The sequence below is a fragment of the Numida meleagris genome, chromosome 6 (genome assembly GCF_002078875.1).
Source record: "Numida meleagris isolate 19003 breed g44 Domestic line chromosome 6, NumMel1.0, whole genome shotgun sequence".
In the NCBI taxonomy this organism is placed as follows: Eukaryota; Metazoa; Chordata; class Aves; order Galliformes; family Numididae; genus Numida; species Numida meleagris.
The window spans coordinates 9,461,186-9,476,816 of NC_034414.1; the positions used below are offsets into that span (position 1 = coordinate 9,461,186).

Sequence of the window (15,631 nt, forward strand, 5' to 3'; positions counted from 1 at the left end):
AGAAAAAGCACGATGTGGGATGTAGGCTCTTGGAAAATGGGAGAACAAATTCTACAAGCATATAAAGGAACAACCAGGCAGTAGAGTTCAACCAGTGTTTAGTACTCGTTCATCGGGTCTTTCAGCATGAAAAACATCTTGAGCAAAATAACCACAAACACAATGGGGAATCAAGGTATTCCAGCTGGGTAGGTCAAGCCTGTTTTGGTCAAGCTTAAAGAAGTTTATCCAGAGAAAATGCTGGATTTTTTTGGTGTGACATACACATGAAAAGAATATAGGCTAGATAAACAGTCAATGAGAAATAATTATAAGATATTATTATTAGCAGTATGCTTCAAGTTTATACTTGAACAATCTGTAATCCCAACATACATTTGTATCTATTCATCCATAGTAAAAGAGTGAAAACTACTTCAATATTAAGTCCTGCAAATCATTAGAATTTCATCAGGAATGAAAAAATAAAAAAAATACTTAGGAAACTGAACTAAAAAGTGTTCCTCTCCTCACTGAAATAAATAAAACCTTCAGCTCCCTCAGATTTTTCATAGTCTATTTGTAATCGAATCCCTTCCAAGTCAACAGATTTCTGAGCTAATACAAGCATACAGATTCTAGAAAAACTTCTGAAGTGTTTTATAAACTTGTTCTAAGAAACAAGAAGGAAGAAACTGTTACAAACTCTAAACTGCCAGGTTCCAATACTGCCCAAACCCAATTCTGCCCACATTCAGTATTTCTTACTTGCTGAACACCAACAGCAAACGCCTTCAGGAACACTTCAGCAAACTCATTGTATTCCTTGGAAACATTGCCAGGGCTTCCATACCTAGAATTTGAAGCAAGTATGCAAATTAAAGTGTGAAGCACTATTACTGACTTATTTGGTTGAGTTCTTAAAAGTAATTATGACGGAAGATAAGTTACCTCTCAAAAAGTCTAGCTAAGATATGCAAAGCCCACTTCTTGCACTTCCACCAAGGCAACTCAGGTCTATCATCTTCATCAACTTGAAGAGTTTCCTTTAGGAAAAAAATTTTTTAGAATTACATGCATTTTGGACTACCACATAGCATATCTTACTTCACTTTAATTTTTACACTATAATTTGCATATCACACTTCTAACTTAAGAGCATAAAGTACAGCACACCTAAAAATAACTCTCATTATGTACACTGCCTAAATGGTCAAATTATTGAAACAAGAAGCTAAAATAAATTATGCTATAATTTGAAAACAGAACTCCCGCACAAGCTACGTATTTTCAAAGCTTGTCTAGCCTGTTCATAATATCCTATTTAAAATTATTTTCTTGGCATGTATTGAGAAAAACACTCAGAAACGGTATCTTTTAAAAAATTAAAGAAATGTAAAATATTTAAGATTAAACAGATAATAGCCAAAAGACACTTACAGCTGGTACATCTCTATCCACAACAGTCTTCAGGATTTCTATCCATTCAGTCAAATTTTGCTGATTTATCAACTCCAAAGGTAACGTGTACTTATTCAAAATGAAGACAAAATGAATTGTAAAGCAATTTGAAAATAATGTTACATTCACAGTTTGAATTTTAGCTCTTTCAAGTCTATGTCCACACCTAGCTTCCATTAAAAAAAACACAATAACTTAATACAATCTAGACTGTATCCCCCAATATCCTCAACGGTGCTAGAAGTCTTCATTGCAATTTTGCTTATGAAGCACTAAGGCACCACTTAAATAGATATTACACTGATTTCTGAAGCAGTTGTTAACAGTTTCCTTATTAACGACGTTTGCACTGGCAATTCTGTGTAGACTGGCCTCTACAACCTGTCACTAGAAAAGTAATTTCAGCAGTTTTGGAGCAAACACTCCAGCTTAGGGGAGAGCATACATAAGCTTCTGTCTAATGCCAGACCAGGAAAAAGTATAGCACTGATTTTATAGCACAGTTAATGATACTAAAAATCTTGTGATTAGTACCACAGCTGAATAAATCTAAATCATTTGCCACAACTAATTTAATATTGTTAATATTTCAGTCTACTTTAAGAAAAAAAATGCTTTACATTAATGATTACAAAAAGAATACACAAAATTTATTTTTACCTGGACAAGGGCATAAAATATTTTGAAGATTTGCTTCTGGATGAGGACAGATTGATCAGATGGATCACTCAAGAGCTGAATGAAACTATCCTTCAGAACTGGTAGAAAATGTTGCATTGCAGCTATCAAAGGACTACGCTCCTCTGGTTTCTTGTACCTTAAGATAAAATACAGCTATCTTTACAGGTCTTTCAGGTAGTTTTGGAATTCTATAAGTCCACCTTTCCCCAGTGGAGATACAAGTAGGTTATATTACAGTTCAGAACAATGCGTGGTTAAAAATTCCTAACCATTTCTTGCTACAGAACTTGGAGTAAAGCTATAGCCAACAACATTACAACCAAAAAGCAAGTGGAGTTTGTTACTCCATTATATATCCGCATAATGTCTCTGCTAGTACTGCACTCCTGTCAATTTACACACTTTGAATACTAAATCACGTTCTGCCACATCATTACTATAGTGAGAAACAGAGCACTAGAGAAAGTGCAAGCAAAAGGAACATATTTATTGCCAAAAACGGCAGATGTTGGGCTAGTCAGTAAAATTCCCGAAGTACATCTATCAGGGTTCACACTTCATTAAAAATATTTCCGAAAGCTGGATTACTTCACCAGCATTGAAGAATGCAAACTGCAAGGTCTTCCACATCTTGCTATCTAATTTGCCCACATCTAACAATCTGAATGCAGGCTTAAAGGGCACATGACAGACTCGCAGCACCCCTTGAAATAGGGCCCCAGATGTTTCCATGCCTATGCTGAAAGGAGAGCTCCATTCCCTTTTCCAAAACATTTCAGCATTTCTGAAAGAAAATGAAGCCATATTTTTAAATCTTCCCTCCAACTTTTAGTTTGCTAAGGAGGAAGTCCTTATTAATTCAAGCATTAACTCTTCAAAACAGCATCTAGCTCATACCAGTGATAATTAAGAACAAAGTAAAGAATCACTAAGAATATACAGCATGATTTTTTTTGTTTAAGCAATTAATACTCTTGGGTTCTTGTGGGAAGGTTTTGTCTGTTTGTTCTTTGTTTTAAAGATGCATCTTTTGTAGACTTTTCACTACTAGTAAACATTAATCAACGCTCAGCCTCTTACCAGCACCAATTTGCAGAAATATAAAGTGTGCCCAGTTTACTCCCAGATGGCATGTGCTGTAAAAACTACTAGCAGAACAACGAGCTCTGAAAACTGGTTCAAGTAATATAGCTTTACACATTTCTATGATTTGTAAAGCCAATCCTTGCTAACTTCACCAGAAAGCAAAGTATGAATAGTTGCTGGCCTCAATTAAAGCCTGTGATCAGCTAGCACTATGAACACACCTTTTACCTTAATCATGCAACAACTATGCTCATATCAAAATTTTTCCTTACACAAGGACTACTACAGTCATAATTTACCACCACTCAATGCTTCATGTTTATCTCATAGGTTTCTGCTGCACATTCAATGAAATATATTTAATTTCAAAGTTGAGCAAGCTTGCTTTCTTATCAGGACTTGCAATTTTCATTCACAGAAAGACCTCTGGGATGCAATTACACACAAAGGTGTTTACAGCTCTCTTGAAAACGATTTGCAAGGAACCATTACCCACATGTCCTAATGTCATGAATTCTACGTAGAGTAATGCTGCACATAATGGCTTTCAAAGATTAAACTGTGGATTCCACCAGTTACACTTCTACTGTTCCATGACTTCAGGATTGCAGTCTCTTAAACCAGCCTTCTACAGGCCAAGAGCAGCAGCAAAGTTCCACCTAACTTCTCAAGCTTTAAAGCTCTGAGTGTAAGACCAGATACAGAGCCAAAGACATTCAAAATTTACAAGAGGATCAAACTGAAGCCAATTCATTTTGACATTTCCTAACATTCCAGATTTCACACTTTGACACCTTTGTATGTTAACTGCTACTGATAGGTAGAATACCAATTTTTTAAGTTTAAAACTGCTGGGAACAGAGAATCACTTGCCCCAAAAGTTATGACTTGAAGCAGACTTTCTAACTGCTACGAAACATATTGCTGTAGCATTTCAACCCAAATATAACTACCACCAAATCAGCACTTTAAACATGCATCCTTTCTTCCAGTCTTAATTTTTTAATGGAAGCAGTTTTTCTGTAATTTCTTAGTAGACAAGATATGAGCCAGCAACGGAATGTTAAGTCCTTAAGAATTTTCTCTTAATTTAGAGGTCTATCAACCTGTGCTCAATCCCACATGCAATTATACACTGCTGCAATATGTATGTGGTACACAAGAGATAGAAGTATATTCATTCTGCTCTCATATATGGTAGAAAAAAAACCAACACCACTTACTCGTAGTTTTTCACAAGTTGATAAAGACATAGAAGAATCCCAAGCCAACAAGCACTGTTGTCAGACTGAAGATAAAACCCAATTTTCTCCACAACTGCAGTCCAACGACTAGGATAGTCATGCTTGATAATATGATGAATGCAAGTAGTAAGTTGTACTCTGAAAATCAAGTATACAATGATTAAATAATTAACAATATCCCCATGGCATTGAAACAACTAACGCTGCTTAAGACTAAATTTCAAGCTTTTTTTTTTTTTTAAATAGAAAGTTTAGGTTCCACTCTTTGTTTAATAGTGTTCATTTGAGGAACATTATCAAATTAAGTGACAGGGGTCTGACTTTTTCATTGTGAAGGATTTTGTACCAGTAAGTTTCCACGTGCTTAACATTCAGGTTATCTTAGTTGTGTAAAAAGAAAAAAAAAACACAACAAGAAACAGTCGGAAACCATAATGAATTCAAAAAAGTAAAAACTGCATACCTTATCAGCTCAGGAGAGTGAATAATGGCTTCTACAATATTTTCACGAATACAGTGTCTATCTTCTTCTGGGATGGAGTAAGGTGGAATCTCTCCTGGTGCAGTTTCACGGTCCGGCCAATACTGGGTTATCATATTTTTCAAGTAGATAACCCCTGTCAGACAAAAGTAAAAAACCAGCTCATAGCCAAAATACCAAATGAACACGCATTTTGCCAAGATAGATCTATTTCAGAACAAAACTGATTATAACGACCAACGCATTGACCATTTCTAACAAGGAGAACCATAATGCATAAAAGATACAAATTATTAACCTATTAATTGGCTGTGTTGATATTTCTTCGCCTATTTATTGTGATGTTTGTATTCAGTACTGTAAATAATGCGTATCCGTTTGAAAATACTAAACACTTTTCTTCTGTTACATATAAAAAGTTTGCGTAACACTTTTGCAATAAGCTACTGAAAAAATCCTCTACAACAATTTCTCCCTATTTTCATTAAAACAGATCAAATATAATTAATACTAATGACTATCTAAAACATCCTCTGTATTTTCCAAGTGAAGAAAAAACCAGCTGATTAGGTCCCTAATACAAGTGTGAATGTTAAAGAGAAAAAGAGCTCCTTTATACCAAGATTACGGGCCACTGCACCTTGTAGCTATTGGGCCACTGGCACAAATGCAAGCTTTTACCCTTTGACAAGCAAAACCAAACCGCTTATTTGGCTGAGTATAGTTTACAGCACTTGATAAGAAACAGGCTGACAAACGCAACAGGAAATCTCAAATTACAAACTAATAGCAAAGTTAGATTAATCTAATTCTATATGCAAATCCATAAAGCAAATTCGTTTTACAAACCCCACATCCACCTTCTGAAGAGTCAGAATCAAATGGTTTCTGAAAGGGTCTGCAAGGTCCAAAACAACCTACAGACATGTGCATCACTGAAATGATGCAGACTTGAGTCTGTCCTCAGCGGGATTTCTCATACCATTCATTGCTTTGCAAAACATGCACTGTAAGCTATGCGCTCTACGAGTTGTCTCCATTCTCTGCTGGACCGCTTCATTTTTTAATTAGATATATCAAAGCTGAATTTTCAGAGGTTGTTTTCAAACCTCCCCCTTTTTTCACACACACATTATGCAGTAACCTAACACATAATCTTAATGCTTGCTGTCCCCAAGCATCAAGATAAAAATGCAAGTTAGGCTTACACTACAACTTGGAATAGTCTATTACCTGGAAAATCCCAGTAAGTGATCAAGATCACATTTCCTGAACTGTCTGAAACCACTGAAGAATTGTACCAGAAACTTTATCAAGTAATCCCAGTAGCTTTAAGGTGGTATTTGGCACTCTCAATGCTCAAAATTGAATTCTACTGATGACTTGTGCAAATTAATTGGGTTCCAAAGGACATGATTTGTTTTCTTTCACTTATAACGTTCAGAAACATTAGTGTACTAGTGGAAGGTAAAATTAGCTGCCCGGGCCAAGTGTACTAGCAGTACACTTGGTTACCATTACCTTTGTCTCCCAAAATCTTACAGTTTCCCAAAGACCAGAGAGACAAAGCGGGAGCAATTGCTGAGGAGTCAGACACATTCTCTTTCTCTTCCCCATCTAATCTAGTGTATGGTGCCAGGAGCAGTTTATGACGACCATAATTCTGATGACTCCCAACTTTCAGGTGTTTGAAATTAATACCATTAGAATTCCTCAACAGTATCTGTGTGTAGCTGTGCACGCATACCATTAAAGCAGAAACAACATAAAAGGATTTGAAAACTTGCCTGCCTGTCTCACTGGTAAATCCAGTTGCTCGGACATAGTGATCTGAAGCAAAGTTGAAACAAAGTTCACTGACTTATGAGCCTGTAAAATACAAAAAATAAAGTTAAAAAACCAGCAATGTCATAGTTTAAGTTTTCATTCTGGAGTACTCCTGTTTGCTTTTATAGTGATGTAATGCTATCAATGGAATATCAACAACTTAGTTTCATGGTTAGCTAGCAAAACAAAGCATTCCAAAACGTCATGCTCATTGTATTCTGATGATAGCACAGTAGACGAAGAGTCCTACCATTTCAGGTAATACAGTCAAAGAAATCATTAAATAGGCCTCAGGAATCAGCTTTCTATAGTCAGAGTATCAGAAAAAACATCTGAATATCCAGAAAAGAAACAACTGCAGCAATTTTCAAGCGACCTTCAACAAGGCATGAATTCATTCAATCACCTAATCAACAGACAGCAAGCGTGTTTCTAAAACCACATCTAGACTTAAACAAGCGTGTCCAAGTCATACTCCACCTTTTAGATAAAAATGGCTTCAACTGACCACTACTGCTCTGCTGCAGCAACTGCTAGTGCAACCATACAACAGCACACTGGCAGAACAGAGACCTAAGCGGAGTCAAATTCTACTCTTCGAAAAATTTCCAACTGGAAAACAACATCATTTTCTTCAAGATCAAGAATCAACGGACTGGAGCTGCATCTGCTTTATCTTCACTAACATGACAACCTTGGTTCATGTGCTCTTTGGAACAATTCTACCATAGACAACTGTATAGACTTAAGTATCGTTACCTCTTAAACCCTTCGGAAAGCAGACTTTTACCTACTTATTACTCAGCTTTTTACTTCCAACACAAAGCAAATAAATTAGTTCTCTGAAAAGTATTAAAATTACAGTACCTATTTATAAAAACAAAACAAAGAAACAATAGAATGTCTCATTTGCAGCAGAGCAAATAAACATAATAAGGAAAAAGAGACGATCAGGGACTGCCTTTCTGTTCCTTTAGTAGAATCAACAGCTCATTGACAGAAATGTCAGCATTCTTCCTAAACAGGTAACACTGCCCAGCTCACTCCTATCACACCAGGTTCTTGTCTCTGACCTTAATTTTCCCTATAAAACATCTCCTAAATGTTCTAGCACAAGCAAGTTGAAAAGGGATGTGATAGTTGTTCATGTATTTGCTCAAGAATTGGATTTGTGTAGCTTGTTCCATCCCCTCTAATCCTTTATTCTGATTTTAAATGATTAATTTGACTGAAGATTTGCCCGAAGATACTAAAATGTTGTACACCAAAAATCTACAGATTCCAGAAAGCTCACATTAGCAACGCTTGCATCTGGTCCAGCTGTAATGCTTATTTGTGCAGGGCACCTTGATGCACTCGGACGAAGGGACACCAATCTGAGCACGCATCTTTCTGGCCCAAGTCCCTCTGATACCTCTGAAGTCCTCATGAAGCAAATATGCTTCAAAATGAAAAAAAAATGTTTTAGACTATCAAGTAAATAGTCAACTATTTTTAAGTGAAATTTACTTGTACCTAATAATTCTACTACAATTCCAGGACCATTCAGCTTCTTTTTCTTAACTGGCATTAATAGACACTTCTCCCGCAACACATACCCTAATTCAGCACAGTATCCCATTATACCCCCAATACTGATGTCAATGGGAGTGCTTCCATACTTAAATGCATTATCAAGAACTTGTTGAGGAAAGATTGCTGTTTCAACAACTCTTAAGTTACCCATGAGTAAGGTTGTATTACAGGCTGCTCAAAATGAACTTGAAGTGAAAACTGATGTCCTTCTACAATAAGTAGGATAAATTTAACTGCCTTTTAGTATTGAAAATTATTTAACGCATTTCATGTTCGGAATTTGGGAAGTATTTACTCCTAAAGTACTGAAAACAAAGTATTCCTTTCATTTTCTTGTGATAAATGGTAACTGTACATAGAAGTAAAGCTACTGTAAGAGATATTTCAATTAAAAGTATAAAAATAAAAAATAAGCTGCTTAAGAAATGACAAAGATCTTATGAGAATAAAAATTGAATAAGGAAATGTTAAGTGTCTTAAAAGCAGAAAAAAAAACAACTAAAATAGACAGCAACGTACAACAAGACTGCCACGCACTCAAATTTAACTGAAGTAATCCCAAATAATCCTTCCTATATTAAAAAAATAAATCAGAACTGAGACTGTAACTGTAGCAAGCCACAGAAGCTCCTAGAAATATGAACTATATTAGTACGTACAACCAGTATGTTTTCCCATAGCCATTAAGATTGGAAAAGACCACCAATAACACCATCTAGACCAGTGCCAGCCCATCCCCACGTCCCTCTGTGCCACATCTGCACGGACCTTGAGCACCTCCGGGATGGTGACTCCACTTCCCTGGGCAGCCCGTGCCAATGCCTCACCACTCTTTCATTTTCACTGCATCCTCTGAACTATTAAAGAATTTGAGATGATAGAACTAAAACATTTATACCATTACCTTTGTCTCCCAAAATCTTACAGATATCTCCCTTATGAACATTTCAGGCATCATACACCTACCAATCATAGGGATGTGCTTCTCCATCCGTTTTACTGGTTCAAAGCACGGACTCAGGCTAGAAATAATTGGTGATTTTAATACAACGATATAAAATAACTTTTCACTTGAAACACCCAATTAATTAATTCAGTGACAGCAAAATTCATGCACAGCTCCATGAATGCTACACATTCTATACAAAGTATTTCCCATCTTTTTACAATGCGCTTTCCCACTCCACCAAAACAAACACACTTCTCTCTAGAAGAGGAGAGTGCAATGTGGAGAGGAGAAGTACAGCTACATGGAAGGACGTGGGTACTGAGCGGGCATATAAAAGCCTAGGTACCACAGAATTCCTCGCTTGCTCCCTTGTTTTGCTTTATTAATTAAAAAGAACATTCAGCATTAGCATTCAGATAAAACAACTGAACTTAATTTGAGAATCATCACATAGGTGCCGATTTTCTATCTACGGCACTAAGAATACTGAACAAACATGCATTTCAGCTATTTTAATCTTTAGTATTTTTATACTGCAGAGATGGCTGGCCTTCAGGACATTGTGTTCGCCTTCACCGACACCATTGCTAAAAAACCAGTTGAACAAAAAGCCAACAACCAGCACTGACAATTAGTGTCGGTTTACTGAGCCCTTCCCAGGCTCCAGAACACAACAACTAAAACCACTATTTCACAACGGCTTCTCCTGTATACTCCAATTGCATGGAGAACAGAAACAACTTCTGAGTGAAGTTCTGACGCAAGTAAAACCTTCTCCCTTTATCTTCATGCTCCTTGCTTAGAAGCACCCTTTACTTTTATAAACATGAAATTAAGAGAACTACAATAATTGCAAAAAAAAAAAAGTTTGTGTCATAAAGTTTATTTCCCAACATGCAAGTCAGCATTAAAAAAAAAGTCATCTAAGTTCTCCCCCATTACTAATCTTCCAACGTGCCGTGTCACTGGTATGACTTTCTGTAGTCTAAGAGCCAAAGAATCTGGGGACTTTTCCCAAGAGCAATCTCTGCTATGCAGCCTCACTGGCTGAGGAATGCGTTCTATCAGACCACAAACGTTGCACCACTGTCTGTTAATATCAGCATTCCAGAACATACAATCTTTGTTCATCTTTCTCTGCAGATTTCTCCTAGCCAAGTTGGTTTGCTAGCCACGCGCTAAAACAATTTTCTTATGAGGTGTCATGCCAGCCTCAATCTGAAACATATATCAAATACAAAGAAACCAGATGATGGCATGCAGAACTACCAACAGTTCATTGTGATACACAAAGGCACTTCTTCCCGCTAATGATACCCACTGAAGACAGTTACATTCTTCTTTAATAGCACTATTATTTATATTTTACACAAAGCATGCATGATATTAACTGATTAAAAACAACAAGCCTAATCACAGGTGAATCCATACATTCTTCTTAGATATCCAGTGCATCTGCAGAGTCAGAGTCCTACACCTGGAGAGCAATAACCGCATGCATCAGTAGAGGTCAGAGGCTGGAGAGGAGCTCTGCAGCAAAGGACCTGGGTGTCCTGGTGGACAACAGGTGGCCATGAACCAGCAGTGTGCCCCTGGGGCCAAGAAGGACAGGGGTATCCTGGGGAGCATGAAAAATAGCGTAGTCAGCAGGAGAAGGGTAATTCTCCCCCTCTACTCTGCCATGGTGATGCCACAGCTGAAGTGCTGTATCCCGTTCTGGGCTCCCCAGTTGAAGAAAGACAGGGATCTCCCAGAGAGAGTCCAGCAAAGGGCCACAAAGATGATGAAGGGCCTGGAGCATCTTCCTTGTGAGGAAAGGCTGAGACCTGGGGCTGTTCAGTCTGGAGGAGAGAAGACTGAGAGGGGATCTTACCAATGCTTACAAGCATCTGCAGTGCGGGAGACAAAGAGCATGGGGCCAGGCTCTTTTCAGTGGTGCCTGACAACAGAACAAGGGGCAATGGGCACAAACTGGAACACTTCTTTCTTTCAGTTCCATCTGAACATGAGCTAAAACTACTTTACAGCAAAGGCTGCGGAGCTCTGAACAAGCTGCCCAGAGAGGTTGTAGAGACTCCTTCTCTGGAGATATTCAAAACCTGCCTGGGTGCTTTCCTTGCAACCTGCTGAAGGAAACCTGCTTTAGCAGGAGTTGCACTTGATGATGATCTCCAGAGGTCTCTTCCAACCCCTACAATTCTGTCATTCTGTGAAGCACCTCCTTAGCTGTCAGCAAAAAAGCAGATCAGAATGGTAATAAAATATATAGTACATGTTGCAGAACTAGAACCTTAGGTTGTATTAATACAATTATTCAAATTAGCACACATTTAAATAAAAGCTATAATTTATTTTTAAAAGAGCTAAAAAAAAACACAATTTAAATACATTTCCTCAGTTTCAATTCTGAAGAGTCTACGTGCAGTTTTCTTTATCTAGACTGTAACAGCGCTAGGTGAGCACACAGCTATTACACGGAGATGAAACAGCTTGGCTTTTTTTATAGAAAGGTAAGGTCAGGAACTGTAAGGCCACGCTGAATCAGCAAACTCATCTGTAGCACTCTTTCAATCCTTTTTTAAGAACTCAGCAGGTGTGGAAGTCATCCTGACCTCATGTTTTTGCAAGCTGGTTTTACCACCTCTTAAGCAGCTGTAATGCATATGTAAATGAAGTTTAAGGTCCACTAACAACACACACATGCACATCAAATCTGGCAAATATGTTTGATGCTCATTTCAGCAGAATGCTGTCTGCAAGTTCTGAAATATATTTACTCTTCTATTCAGAGGAAGAAGGAAATGTGCTCTTAGTAAAAGTTAGCTAAGCACACACGGTAACCATTTCCTAAGCCATGAGAAAGGAGCAAATCACCCTTGTCTGCTAGGATTCTGCCTCGCACTAGTTAGCATGATTCAAGCATCCAACAGCTTCCTAGTGACAGCAACATTCCCTCGATTCTTCACTGCCCCCAAGGGGATTTCTGGTGCTGGACCAGCCTCTACATACACAACTTAAATGCAACCTCTCACAAAACATCTCTCATCTAACATATATCAGAACATAAAAATGGAAAAAAAGGGGAAATGGAAATAGGAGAGGATAATCATGTACTTTCATGAAAACGCCATAGTAAGAAGTTCAAACAAGTACTCATGATTTGGTAATCAGACAGAGCCAGGAAACTCGTGCTCTGTTCTTGGTCTTAGATCCCCTACGGTACATAGCCGTAGGTGTTATACATGAAGATCATGTCATACCTCCAAGGTCAAAAAAGAAAAGTAACACCACAAAGACCTACCCCAAAGCATTCAGAGACATAGCATGCCAGTATTTTGAAATCCCCGAGTGAAAGGTATGTAGTAAGGAACTTGCTTTTTTCCCTTGGACAGCTCTTCACTGCGAAGTTCCCAACAGTTAGAGTCCAATCATCTTACTTCTTCATTCTATTATTCTGGCATTTGGATTTCCTGAGCAGGCAATGAAAGGCACTACACGAGGTCACACTATACTTTGTCAAAACGATTGCATGCTATGGTGACACGTACATAAGCTCAAGCAGTTTTCATTACCATCGCTTGTATTAGAACATGGAGAAGGGTAAATACAACTTCTGAAAGGCACTTTTCAGTGGAACAACAGGGTAAAATTTTCCTTAAACTGTTAAGCTTTGGCATACACAGCGTTATGAGTTATTGTGGTTATCTTTTCTTTAAAAAGCAAAATGATAAAATATCTTAGATGGAGAAGTTGGATAGCTCTTCTGAAAAGTAGCTCATCCTCACCAGGGTTAATCTCAAACACAAAACATACGGATCGGTTATATGATCAATTCTGTTAAACCGCAGAGAAATCTGCAAGGAAAGTCCTATCTAACAACAGTACTTTAATAAATATGTTCATATTAAGAGCTGAAATAGCTCTGTGCATAATTTTCAGGGGGTCATTCCATAGCTGCATAGTTAATAATATCTATTTTCATCATCACTTCTGGGAAACACTTTATACACACAGTACAAAGACTGCTCCAAAAGGCAGTGAAGTCCTGCTGCTTTCCAGTAGCTTACTGGAAGAGTCTGGTTTAAGGCCTTGTAAAACTCTATCTCCTCTATAAGACAGCACAGGGAGATGCAAACACCTCACAGCACATCATTAGCTGGAAATTACATGAGAAGCTGGAAGTCATACACTGGACACAAGGGCTAGTGGTATCATTCTTTTATCTCATTAAAGAAAGTACAACCAAAGAGATGGAGAACCCTGAGCTGTCTGCATTTAGCACATCTCAACTCAAATGCCTCACTGTACTTTAAGCGCAGGTAATATAACTTCACCAACTGCAGTGAAAGAAGAATAGAAGAATTCATGACTTAGCCAAGGTCAAAGGAAAAATAACAAGGTCTGGACAAATCAACAGTCACGCATCTCAGCCCCTTTCTCAAGTCAGTGGAAACTCTTGCTTGATAGGGTACGATGCAGACAGATCTAGATATTTAACTGTATCAGTTACTGGCTGAAGCTCATTCTTTTCTGATAAGGTAAAATGATCATTCAACTGAAAACTCCCCTCAGCTCAACAGAGACACTTCAGGCAAAATAAGGATACAATAAAAGGTCAACCAAGGACAATTAATAGACAAATTATAGAAGTGTTCTTCTGTCCCTAGCCACCTGCAAGAAGATTATTCACTGCTGTAGGATTTCACCTCAGCAGAAAAGCAAAGACATATTTGTAATCAAATATTAACTGATAACACAGCTGCTCTAACAGTTAAATTCAGAGCAGTATCCTGCAAGCAAATGCATAACTGATTTCAATAACTCCACGTAAAAACAAGACCGTGAATGTGAATAAAATCATACGCATGTACCAACGCTTGCAGACTTCAGGTGCAGTAGTTTTTGCTGGTTTTTTATTTTTTTATCACAAATAATCTCTGAAAGATCAGTGAGGCTAAATTTCAAATAAAGAATTCTTAGTCAAGGGTTCAGTGATGCCTGGTGCTTTTGAAAGGGCACAGGTATATGGATTTTATTCCTGTTTAATACTGGTGTAGCGCATGAGAGACCATGTTTTGATTCAGAAATGCGAACAGAAGCCAGCTGATGCTGAGTACAACCCCTCACGTAACAGTTAGCCGTTTGCTGAAGAACCCCACTGGCAGAGAACACAATTTCCTGCATGTTCAGCAACTCAGTACCTGCAGAAAATAGCTGGAATAGATTTGAAGTAAGTTACTATATATAGATATTGACACGCACAGAATTAAAAAATTGCATTTTGGAGTCAGATGACGATTTCACATACGTTGTTGTATGTATAAGCAGCCGCATTATTTTTACCTTTGGTTTAAATAAAAACCACTGACAGTACTTTTTACAGAAGCATACGAAGGAGATAGCCAACTACTTAATACAAACCTAATCACCACGTAGTGTTACTGCTATGGATTTCAGACGTATCTAACATTCGCTTATTGAACAACTTCTAGCAGTTCGGTGTAGTTACACGCTTTCACAGTATGACAAGCTGTACTTCCAGTTTTTGGAAGTTTCCCTGCTGCCAGCAGAATGCCTGGGCCGGTTTTACTGAAGCTGACTGAACACGGGCCGTGCTGGATGTACCCTGGTAGGCCTAAGGTCTGCTCCAGGGCGACAAAGGAAAACGTGTGTGGAAAGGCCCAGCTCAGAGCACCACGGGAGCTGCCACGCAGGCTCACCCCTCACCTCCTCCTTCAGCTACCACCTTCCCCTCCACGCCAATCACCAGAGCACCTTTTCTTCAAGATATCTGGAAGCCACACGGGTTGGGTTTCATCAATAAAGTTTTCACCTACCAGGTGAAGTGAAACAAGAAGGCAGCTGTCTTCTCAGGCCTGTGGAAGCAGGGCCTGCCAGCTGTTAGGCCCCAGCACAGAGCCGCGTGGTGCGAGCAGATGACAGGGCTGGGCCGGAGCCCCATCATCTATCTCCGCACGTCTCCCGAGCACGTGTTGCTGCTACACCCATTCAGCACACCCGGCCATGCTGCCGGGCCGGAGCCCGAAGGATTTCTGTGAACCTCAGCGCGGGGCCCCTCACCCACCGGGTGAGTTAAACGCGGAGCGACGGGGCTCCTGCCGCCCGTTCCCCTCACGGCCTTCCAAAGGGAGAAAGCCTCCTTCCGCTGCCCCCGCAGGTCCCTCGGGCAGCCCCAGGCCCCGAGCCCGCGCCCCGCTGCGAGACCCGCTCCGCGCGGTCCCCGGCCCCTGCCGAGCACAGGCACAATGGAGACGGCCCGCTGCCGCCCGCTCTCCGCTCGGAGCCCCGCCCGGTCCGGCCCGAGCCCCGCTGCCACGTGCGGGGACG

The 15,631-nt window shown here is 39.2% G+C and overlaps 1 protein-coding gene across 1 annotated transcript in view; it reads right to left on the reverse strand.

Moving 5' to 3' along the window:
* The window catches only part of IPO7 (importin 7), a 36,606-nt gene that overhangs the window by 20,512 nt on the left and 463 nt on the right, over positions 1-15,631 (reverse strand). Inside the window, exons 2-8 of the mRNA XM_021402303.1 lie at positions 6,720-6,801; positions 4,915-5,068; positions 4,431-4,589; positions 2,101-2,257; positions 1,420-1,509; positions 931-1,025; positions 748-832 (exon numbers count right to left, since the gene is read on the reverse strand). Of these exons, the coding sequence (XP_021257978.1) occupies positions 748-832; positions 931-1,025; positions 1,420-1,509; positions 2,101-2,257; positions 4,431-4,589; positions 4,915-5,068; positions 6,720-6,801 (822 nt within the window). The remainder of the gene's footprint in view (positions 1-747; positions 833-930; positions 1,026-1,419; positions 1,510-2,100; positions 2,258-4,430; positions 4,590-4,914; positions 5,069-6,719; positions 6,802-15,631) is intronic.